Source organism: Ochotona curzoniae, unplaced genomic scaffold (assembly GCF_017591425.1).
Source record: "Ochotona curzoniae isolate NIBS_2020 unplaced genomic scaffold, NIBS_Ocur_1.0 scaffold_3208, whole genome shotgun sequence".
Lineage (NCBI taxonomy): Eukaryota > Metazoa > Chordata > Mammalia > Lagomorpha > Ochotonidae > Ochotona > Ochotona curzoniae.
Window position 1 is genome coordinate 707,976 of NW_024467106.1, and position 10,639 is coordinate 718,614.

Genomic DNA, 10,639 nt, shown 5'->3' on the forward strand with positions numbered 1-10,639 from the left:
GAATCCTGGGCTCCCTGCAAGTGTCGAGCCCTGGCTACCCACAGCCTGCAGGCCGGCCCCGACTGCGGAGCTGAGTCGGTGGAGCACGGGTCTGCAGCAGGAGGGCAAGGTTCCCCAGAGACCACGTGCTGGTGTGGACAGGAGGCTGCGGCCTGGCCCGGGTGCCACGTCCCCAGTTCTGAGCTGCCACTGTTTGCAGGAAGCCCAGCGGGTGCCATCTGCTGAAGCTCCCCTTCAAGCTGCTCGAGCCGGGCCAGTACGCTACCTGTAAGCCCAGGCTCGCCTTGGGGTAACCTTGTGTGTGCCCCGGGGCAGTGGAGGTCCCAGCCCTGAGCCCCTGGGGAGCCCCCTTAGGCCCTTGTCCCCCCCAGGGTGGAGGCACCCCATTCACGTCTGGAAGATGGACGAGGGGCACAGCGGCGTGGCCTACTTCAAGGACCAGATGAACAGCCAGCTCATGAAGATGACAATGCTGTTCGGTGGGTTGTGTGTGCGCATGTGCGGGTTTGCGCATGTGCGGGTTTGCACATGTGCGGGTTTGCGCATGTGCGGGTTTGCGCATCTGCTCTGCCCTCCCCCGCACCCCCACTGTGCGCTGAGCGCCCCAGCACGGTCCATCCATGCTCAGCAGGACCCCCTCAGCTCACGCACCCCCTAAGCTCAGGAGGCCTCTGGCTGCCCAGTGCACGGGACCCCGGCTAGCTTCAGTCACTCTCCGGCCCCATTCCGACCACACCAAGGCTGCATGGCCCTGTTCCCCATCTCGTCCCTTCTGTGGCTCCTGCCAAAGACCCCGCCCAGGAGGTCCCCAGAGATGAGGCAGAGCTGGACCTTCCCCTCCTTGCTGGGAGGGTGCGGACCCTCCCCAGCCCCAGGCCTGTCTCTCCTGGAGGTTGCCTCTGGCGAGCCTGTCTGCCCCGCCCTGTGCCCTGTGCCCCGCGCCCTGCAGCCCTGCACCCCGCGCCCCGCATCTCTGCTCCCCACACCCTGCAGCCCTGCACCCTGCGCCCTGCAGCCCGCTCCCCGGAGGAAGACCCCAACACTGTAGAGAGGTTCGCCATGGTCGTGGAGACATTTGGGCTCAAACGCAGAGACATTGTGAAGCCCCCTCTCACGGGTAAGGCCCCCTGTGCCCCCACGGCCCCCAGTCGCTCCTCCCCCACCCTTAGATGCTGGCCACTCACCTGCCCACCCCTGTCTTGGACCTGCAGATGCCTGTGAGCTGTCCCAAGAGGCCTGAGCCGGGGCCACCCCTGCCCCGGAGGACCCGGCCAGCAAGGCCCCAGCCAGCCCCTTCTCCCCGGGCCCTGGGAAGGGGGCTGTGCCTCTCCACCTTCTACCCCTTTGGCTCCCTCTGGAGGCCTCAATAAAAAAAGTTTTATTTTTCCTTTTCAGAAGAAAGCTTGCTTTGTTTTGTTTAATTATTTTATTTTAATAATTTTTACGTAGTTGACTAGGACACAAAGGGCCAAGGGCTGCAGGAAAGTGGGCAGGACCGTTGTTTCTACATTATTATATATGTGTATTTTTTGTATTTGGGGTGAGGGGGGAGATAAAGGGAGAAGCCCCACCCAGCCTCCCATTCATCCCGGGTCCCCGTCGTGGGATGTGCTCCGAGGGTTCAACAGTTCTGAATTGCTGCCCATCTCGCCACTCCAAGCACGATGAACTCTCTCCTGGATCCACTGGCTGACATAGTCCACCTTAGAGTCTCCGTACGCCCAGATTTTCACTGCCAACACATGGCTGGGGCAGTTGATTGATTTGTTCTGTCCTCCGTCCTGTTGTGGTCCCAGGTGTCCTCTGCCGGCTCCAATGGACCGCCATGTCCTCCATGCGCACCCGGATATGCTGTCCACTGCTCCGTCGGAGCCTCAGAGGAGGCCCAGCTTTGACACTTGCACTCCATGGTCAGACCATGGAACCTGCACTTCTCTTCATGGTGGGGGTTCTGAGATTAGCAGTTCAGTTGGAGGGATCCCCAAAGAGACTTGGTCTGAGCTGATTTCAGACCTGATTCTTGTGTTTGCACGCCTGTGCAGGGTTCAGCACAGTCCGTCGTCCCAACTGGCTTATGCATATACTGGTGGCTACAGCTGCTGGGTCAGTTCTGTCTCCAGCCCTGTCTTCTACAGCCCAGCCCGGTCCTGCCCACCACACACCTGGCCCTCATGTACACCATCGGAGTGATTTGCAATAACCTCCACCAGGCCTGCCCCCTGCCCTGGTTCCCGTGCCCGCCAGCATGCCGTCTGTCCCACATCCCATTCAGCTCTCATACATGTCAATGGGCATTGAAGCCTAGTTCAGCCCAACCAGCTCCAGTATCCAGCCCGCACACATACTGGCGGGTGCCACTCTGTCTGCCCACGCCTGCCCCAGTCCTGGTTCTCATGCTCACCAGTCGGAGTGGCAACCCAAGAGGCAAGCCACTGTTTCTCTGCTGGGCCCACTCCCACTCCTGGATCGTGCACTCTCCAGGTGGTTTTGCAGGTTAACTTGACAGAATTTGCCAGTGCCAGCATCTGCCAGCTGATGCTGTGGCAAAGCTCAACCAACCCTCACCCACTCTGACTTACGAACAGTACGAACAGTCAACCCAGCCTGGCTTTTCCCTGATCCAGCTCGCATGAGACCAACAGGTATTGTAGCCCTTCCTGGTTTGGTCTGCCCCATCCCAGCTCATGCTTTTCAGTGGGAGTGGTGGTCTAGCATGGGAGCCCTTCACATTCCCCCTACCAGCTTTGCCCCCTTCCTGCCAGTTCTCACGTGTGCTGGTTGGGTGCTGCAACCCAGTCTGGCATGGACCGCTTGCCTTGGCATTTGCCAGGGGGTGCTGTAGCCTGGCCTGACCCAGCTCACCCCCAATTTCAGCTGATGCTGGCGGGGGTTACAGCCTAGCACAGCCCAGCAGGCACCCAATCCCAGCCGTAATGTATACTGGTATGTGTTGCAACCGAACCTAGCATGACCCACACTCTGTTCTGGTGCTCGAATACACCAGTGGATGATGTGAACTGGTCCAGCCTGTTTTGCCCCGACCTGAGCCAAATGTATGCTGGTGGGTACCTTTCCCTGGTCTGGTCTGGGCTGCTCCCTATCAAGGTTCTTGCGCTCACCTGCAGGGACTGTGTCCTGACAGAGGAGTTGCCCAGGCTCCTCCATCAGAACCTCTCCCAATGCCAGATCTCATGCACACCGGTGGGTCCATGGGCCAGCCCTACTTAGTCCACCTCCTGTCCTGGCAGGAACAGTGGCCTTTCCTGACTGGCCTTCAACTCATTCCAGTTCACACATAGCTCAGTAGGGGCAGAGACCTAGCCTAGTCCATCCTACATCTACCCTGGTCCTCCTGCTGGAGTCTGGCCTGGCTCAGGGCACCCAGTCGCAGTTCACACTTGTGCCAAGGGAGACTGCAGCCATATCCAGACGAGAACGCAGCCCCGTTCTCACCCCACACTCACCAGTGGGTGCTCCAACCCAGCCAGGGTGCCCTCTCAGCTCCCCAGCCAGGCCTGTTCCCAGCCGTAGATCGCACACGTGCCAGTGGTTGCTCTGACCAGCTTGGCACAGTTCCTCACCTGTCCTGGCCCCTGCCTTAGATGCTGTGGCTTAGCATCCCTGGCTCATGCAGACCAGTTGACTTAAGAGCCTAGCTCGGCATGACCTGTGCTCCAGCCTGATTTCTGTTGTCGCTTGTGAGTTAAGGTTTGCTTGGCCCTGCCCCACCCTCTTCCATAACCAACCCACACCTTAGCCAGCTGTTGGAGCTTTTTTGCCCAACTTGCCTGACCCCTAGGTCTGGACCATGTGATCATCAGTGGGTTGTGACTCACTAGGGGAGTTTCCCAAGTTCCCCCACTTGACCCACCCCCAGACCCAGTTCTCATACATGCCAGTGGGTGTTAGGCCAGAGCTCGGCAGCCTGGCCTCCCATTTAGCCTTGTATAAACTGGTGGTGAATGTTGCAGTCTGGCCCACCCCACACCCTGTTTAGGATGCACATTCAGGTGCTGCTGCCTTGACCTGCCCAGACTGTTGTGAGTCCCTTTACCTGTGAGTGATGGCAGGTTCCATGAATTACCACCCCAACTCTTAAGCTAAGCAGCGGGACTTGTGTTTCCACAGGGTTGGGCCCATTTACTCCCTGCAGAATCTACTCCGGACCTGTTGTCTCGTGTGCTGGTTGGTGTCATGACTCTTCCTAATGTTATGCAGTGTTGGGCGCCACTTGCCAGAGTCCAGCTCCAGCTGAGTTCAGAACTCGAGAAGGGTGCGTGGAGCAGGCCTCAAGAGGAAAGGAATGGGCCACCATGGTTTCAGGATAGTAATGGACAAAGCCAGAAAGCTGTGACTTTATTTATACAGAAGCCGTCACAAGCTCTGGCACGAACTTTATACGTCATGGTCAAGTGCATGTTTCTGAGGATAATTCTGCTGTTTGTTTCACCTTAAAGCAGGATGTTATCCATTCTGGCGCCGTGGTCAGGAGGGTCTCAATAGAAGGCGTGTATCAATCAGTAACACATTCCTACCACAATCCTCATTCTACAGCTTAGTCTTGAATCAGCTAAGGGAGGAAATGCATCACAAAACGGGGGGAACCTAAACACCAAGGATGGTCAATGGGGGCAGCCGACACAGAGACGGCAGGAGCTGTAAAAGGCCCTTCTGCAGTTACCAGCGACATTAACCTCCAAGCTCACATTGACAGTAAAGACCAACAGTGAACAATGCCTCAATGATTACAGGATCCTTCAGCGGGTGGTCCGGGCTCCACCCAAAGCAAGGTGGGCCTGCCTGGGGGTGATTGCAGAGACATCCGCGGGCCCTGCCAGGCAGTGGGAAATCCCTTACGGCCCTGCCTGCAATGGCACGGTGCCCTTCACCCCTTCATGTCCTCCACGCCCACTGCACGGAGCCCAGCACCATCCCCTGTTCCACACTCAGGTACTGGGATCTAGCCCTGGCAGGCATGCCCTCAGCCACAGCTTTCTTGCGGGCTGGCATGTGGCAGTCAGCGATGCTGTGTGCTAACAGCCTGTCTCAGGATTCCCATGTGGGTTGGTCTGAACCAAACAGATCTTACAGACTCTCCACTCCAAACCACCAGGTCACAGTGACCCTGTCGCTGGGAGTCAGAGCGGATTCATCCCTCACCTGCTCCCATTGGCCTTATCCATGGATGTCCCTAGGCGGCCATTACATACCCATAACCCCTAGAGCTTGCCAACGGTGGCCAGCAGGCAGAGCCTGGCACCGCTTGGCACGCTGGCCACCCAAAAGCCCAGGACTCGTGCACCACATGGCAATGGTGTCCATGGTCAGAGTCCCAAGCGCTGGACCCGGCTTGGGTCCCCTCGCACCTCACCACTGGTGAGGACTCCCACCAGAGCCCTGAACTCAACGAGAAAGCTTGTTTATGTGAAAGGCAGAGTTGGAGAAAGAGAGCGAGAGAAATCTTCCATCTGCTGGTTCACTCCCCAGGTGGTCCGGGTGCTGGGGCTGGGCCAGGGCGCGACGTGGGCACGGGGCCCCAGCTGCTGCCCCCCAAGCAGCTCTCCTCTCGCCAGCCTTCTCCTGACTTCCTTGTGATTGGTGATTTTTCAAAACCACCTTTAATGAGATCTACAGGTAGGGGACTATGGAGAACTGTGGGGGCTGCAGGGAGGCTGCGGGGGTCTCAGGGGACTATAGGGGGTCGGCAGGAACTGGCTGAGCCTGGGGTGGGGCGGGCCCAGATGCCCTGAGGCCTACAGGTGGGGCCTCTGTCTGTACTACTCCTCCCCAGCCCACCTGCCTCCCTGCCTCCCCCAGCCCACCTGCCTCCCTCCCTCCCCCAGCCCGCCACCAGTACTGACGCCTCCCAGAAGGTCTTCCAGGACTCGAGGAGCTACAGGGTCTGTGGACGCTGGACATCGTGGCCACCCCAGCACGTTGGTGAGGTGGGTCAGGGGACCCAGCTCAACCTTCAGGGTGAGCCCAGGGCAGGGCGGGTGCCTCAGCTGAGCTCCTCCCTCCCCCAGCTCCTTCTGTGTCCTGAGCTGTTCTGTCCCCAACCGTGGCAGCCCTTTCCTTGTGGGCTTCTGCGGAGAGCTGTTCCTGGAACCCTTGGAGGAGGCCCAGGGCAGAATCTGTGGTAACTTCACAGAACTTCACAGAATGTGGTAACATTCCAGAAACTCCAAGAACCTGCAGGAAGGACGCTGCCTGGGGCTGGTGGAAAGCAGGATGTTGTGGTCCTCCCTGCTGGCTCCTGCTGGCTCAGCCTGGCCCCGGGTCAGGACTGACCGCCTGGAGACCACAGCAACCCTGGGGTCAGCATGGACAGCTGGCCCCATCGTCCACAGGTCACCCGCGCCAGGCTGGCCGTGACACAGCACCATGCTGGTGCCTTCTGCCCACAGGTGCTACCCTTGGCCACAGGGTACTGACTCGGGTCCCTGACCTGAGCCCGAGCCTGGCAGTGCCAGCGGCCCAGTCATGTGCGCTTGGGGTCACCTCAGGATACCAGTCAGGTAGGAGGCGGGTCGCCCTGCTCCTTGAACCCAGTGTGTGCAGGCCCTGCGTCGGGCTCCGACTCCCTTCCCAGGCTTTGTCAGGAGCCAGCTGAGCTGGCCCCGGGGGCCGTGTCCAGCAGCCCTCCCCACCCTAGCACTGTGGACAACAGGGAGGCAGGCCTGGCTCCGGGGCAGCAGGGCCACTGGAGGGGGCTGGTCCCAGCCCAGCTTTGCCCACCCACCTGCCCACTAGGTGCCAGCAGTCTGCTGCCGGCAGGGCCAGATGGATGTGTGGCCAGCGGGGGGGACCCGACTCTTCCCCCTGTGGTGAGGGCTGAGCTGGGTGCACGCTCTGGGGTGCTGTGAAATCCCACAGCGGGGCCAGCAGCCACGCCCCGCACCACATACACACTCAGAGAAATTCTCCATTTTCTGATTCACTTCCCAGGTGACTGCAACAACCAGGGTTGGGCCAGGTCAAGTCAGGCTCTCCTTCCGGGTCTCCCGTGTGCCCGCAGCGCCCAAGCACTCGGCATCCTCCCCCACTTGCACAGAATCCCAGGAATTAGCAGGGAGCAGCTGGGGGACGTGGAACAGCTGGGACTGGAACCGGCACCCACATGGGATGCTGCCACCAGAGGCGGGATCTCACCTGTTACAGACATGCAGCAGCCTCTCTCCCCTCTCTGAACACACCCCAAGGTCAGGCCAGCGGGGACCTGGTGTGCTTGGTGACCCCTGAGCAGCGAGAGCGCCCAGGACCCCGTCTCCACCCCAAGGACACGCCCCCAGGCTGAGAGCGAGGAGTCCCTGGCCACGAGATGTCCTTCCCAGCAGTGTGGCCCCCATCCGCCGTCCCAGGCACCTACAGGAAAAGTCGGCAGCTGGGGGCTGGCCAGGGCCCAGCACACCACTCCCTGTGTGGGGCCCACAGCATCCACGGGCTGGCCTGGGGTCCTCCTGCACGTGGCCACCACCCAGGGACTGTCCCAGGTGCAGAGTCCCTCCCTGGGGAAATGACCCTGACGCTGGACACTAGCCCCCTCCCTCGTGTCTGTGCCAGCGGCACTCCATTGCCAGGGGACATGGAGTGGGTCCCATGGGGACGTGGGGAAGAAGGCCCCATTGTTCACAGGAGGAAGCGCCCAGGGGCCCAAGGCGGAGTCTGGGGGTCCAAGGCATGGGGTGACGGCTTGGGAGGCTGGCCCTGCTCTCCTGGCCTCTACATAAGGACTGAGCCCTGCCCGGCCGCCCCAGCCGCGCTCAGCAGCACACCGCCAGCATGAAGTGCCTCCTGCTCGCCCTGGCCCTTGCCTGCAGCGTCCAGGCCGTCGTCCTGCCCCAGACCCCGCGGGCCCTGGACGTCCTGAAGGTTTGGGGGCCAACCTTTACTGAGAGTCTAGGGTTCAGCTCAGCCGTCCCAGCCCCTCAGGTGCCAGTACCCGAGTTCACCCTGGTGCCTGGCTGGTGGGGGTTCCTCCCGGGGTCTCGCCGTGGTCCTTCTCTCCCAAGGATCCCAGCCTCACGGAGAGGGTCCACAGGGACCCACCTTAACCTCCCTCCAGGCCCCCGCTCTGACACAGCCTTGAGGGCTCAGGACGAGCGGAAGTGGGTTCACATTGGGCCACGACAGAGCCCTGACACTGCCCAGCTGCACCCCCAGCCTGGCGGCCCCCGCATGCGGGCAGGGGACTCACTTAGGTGTGAGGGGCTGCAGCAGAGCCGGGCCGCAGCTGAACGGGGGCGGGTACTGGGAGCCGGGCTGGGGCTGAAGGCACAGGAGACTGCACTGTCTTCCTCCCCGCCCCCTGCAGCTGGCAGGGCCATGGCATGCCGTGGCCGTGGCCGCCCAGGACGCCCAGGAAGCCGTAGAGCCAGCGGTGGAGCGGCAGCTGCTGAGGATGTATGTCAAAGAACTGCGGCCCACTCCCGAGCTCAACCTTGAGATCATCCTGGGCGTGCGGTATGTCCTCTGCCAGGGCCAGCCCGTGGGGGGCTGCTGTGGGCGGGGAGCCTGGGCCAGCCCGTGGGGGGCTGCTGTAGGCCGGGAGCCTGGGCCCTCTGCAGCTCCTGCTGCTGCCCTCCAAGAGGGGGCGGTGGGGGTGAGGACATAACCCCAGGATCATTTCTGGCCCAGGCCATGCGTCTTCTCACCCTGGGGCTGCTCACTGATCCTGTTCCCACGCTCCCACCATGCCCGTGCCCGGGACGCCCTGCACCCCACCATGCCCGTGCCCGGGACGCCCCGCACCCCCACCATGCCCGTGCCCGGGACGCCCCGCACCCCCACCATGCCCGTGCCCGGGACGCCCCGCACCCCCACCATGCCCGTGCCTGGGACGCCCCACGCTCCCACCATGCCCGTGCCCGGGACGCCCCACGCTCCCACCATGCCCGTGCCCGGGACGCCCCGCACCCCACCATGCCCGTGCCCGGGACGCCCCGCACCCCCACCATGCCCGTGTCCGGGACGCCCCACGCTCCCACCATGCCCGTGCCCGGGACGCCCCACGCTCTCACCATGCCCGTGCCCGGGACGCCCTGCACCCCCACCATGCCCGTGCCCAGGCTCACAGCAGTGGCCTGTTTCAGGGACAATGGCAAGTGCATTGAAGAGAAAATCATCGCCAAGAAGACCGAGATACCCACCAAGTTCAAGTTCAACTGTAAGTGCAGGACGCCCCCTCCCTACTCCCACACCATTGCCCACCCCGGCCATGCAAACCGGACGCTCTGCTCTGACCCCACCACCTAGGCGGTGGCTCAGAGTACTGCCCACGGCCACAGCGTCTCGGCCACGTGTCCCACGGCCAGCCCCATCTCCCGCTCCACCTCCCAGACACTCAAGTGGGCAAGCTGAGGGGTTCTTCCTCATGCCCCTCTTTGCCCACCTGGGGAGGGGCTCCACTGGGGCCTTCCCCCTGCCCCACCAGGGCAGCTGGTGCCATGCCCCACACTTTGCAACCCTGGAGACCCCCGAGACAGCGTCTGCCAGGTGCCACCTGTGGGCCCCAGCTCTGTGTGGCTCTGCGTGTCCGTGAGTATGTGCAGGGAGATCCCAGCTGGATGAAGGACAGGAAGTGACATCACCACGGTCGGTCTCGCTGCAGATCTGGCTGAGCAAGAGCTCATCCTGCTGGACACCAACCATGAGGACTTCCTGTTCCTGTGCATGGAGGGCACGGCCATGCCCCCGCAGAAGCTGGCCTGCCAGTACCTGGGTGGGTGTGGCACGGAGGGCATGGGCTGGGGTGCCCGGCGGGAGGCAGCCTGGCAGCATCTGGGTGTGCACAGCACGGAGGGCATGGGCTGGGGTGCCCGGTGGGAGGTGGTCTCATCGGTCCTGCCCATAGGAGCTTCCACCAAGGAGGCGGCAGGAGGGCCCTGCGGTCACCTGAGGTTCCTGACACACAGTGTGAGCCGAGGGGACCTCAAAGGCTGACCACCACCCCTCCCTGGCCCCCACAGCCAGGACGCTGGAGGCCCAGCCCGAGATCATGGACAAGTTCAGGGCTGACCTGAAGATGCTGCCCACACCCATGCAGGTCTTCCGGGACCTCACCCAGGAGGAAGGTAGACTCTGACCCCGAGGAAGGCCGGCGGGGGGTGGGGTGCTGGTGTCCCTGCAGGGACCCCTCCCCAGGCGTGTGCAGGTAAGGTGCCTGCTGACGCCCTGTCCCCTTCCCAGAGCCCTGCCGCCTCTAGAGCATCTGCCGCTGCCCGCCAGGTGAGTGCCAGCCCCACCCCACAGCCTGGGGGCTGAGGGGGCTTCTCCCTGCGACCCCAGACCCAGGCATTCCTGGGTCCAGCTTTCGGAACCAGCAGGGGCAGGTCCTGAGCCTCTCCCTGCACTTCAGGGAAGGTCCTGTGACCACCTGCCAGCGCCTCTGGGACCCCTGAGTTCCACTGGGCGGGTTGGGGGGCCGGCCTGGGGCAGGGAGGTCCCTCATCCTGCGGGGATCCGGTGGGCGGGGCCATGCCTGCCCGTCACAGCTGAGCCCCGCCCCCAGGTGCAGAGCCCCGCCTCCTGGAGCAGAGCTGACCTGGGGTCCAGGCAGAGGACGTGGTGGGGTCTCTCCCTGCCCCTCCCGGGCTCCCAGCCCCTTCCAGGCAGCCGTGAATAAACCATGAATGCCTCC

General features: G+C 62.5%; 1 protein-coding gene across 1 annotated transcript; it reads left to right on the forward strand.

Moving 5' to 3' along the window:
- Nucleotides 1-7,758: 7,758 nt before the first annotated feature.
- On the forward strand, nucleotides 7,759-10,639 carry LOC121145004 (progestagen associated endometrial protein). Its single transcript, XM_040963630.1, has 7 exons — nucleotides 7,759-7,872; nucleotides 8,315-8,463; nucleotides 9,093-9,166; nucleotides 9,611-9,721; nucleotides 9,969-10,073; nucleotides 10,189-10,227; nucleotides 10,511-10,639. The coding sequence occupies exons 1-6, from the start codon at nucleotides 7,783-7,785 to the stop codon at nucleotides 10,203-10,205; spliced, it is 546 nt and encodes a 181-aa protein (XP_040819564.1). The 5' UTR covers nucleotides 7,759-7,782; the 3' UTR covers nucleotides 10,206-10,227; nucleotides 10,511-10,639.

Excerpts from the sequence above, each read along its gene's own strand:
- LOC121145004 (XM_040963630.1), top strand. The coding sequence starts at position 7,783 with ATGAAGTGCCTCCTGCTCGCCCTGGCCCTTGCCTGCAGCGTCCAGGCC. Across the intron at positions 9,167-9,610 it reads CACCAAGTTCAAGTTCAACT|ATCTGGCTGAGCAAGAGCTC; the intron begins GTAAGTGCAGGA and ends GTCTCGCTGCAG. Across the intron at positions 9,722-9,968 it reads GCTGGCCTGCCAGTACCTGG|CCAGGACGCTGGAGGCCCAG; the intron begins GTGGGTGTGGCA and ends TGGCCCCCACAG.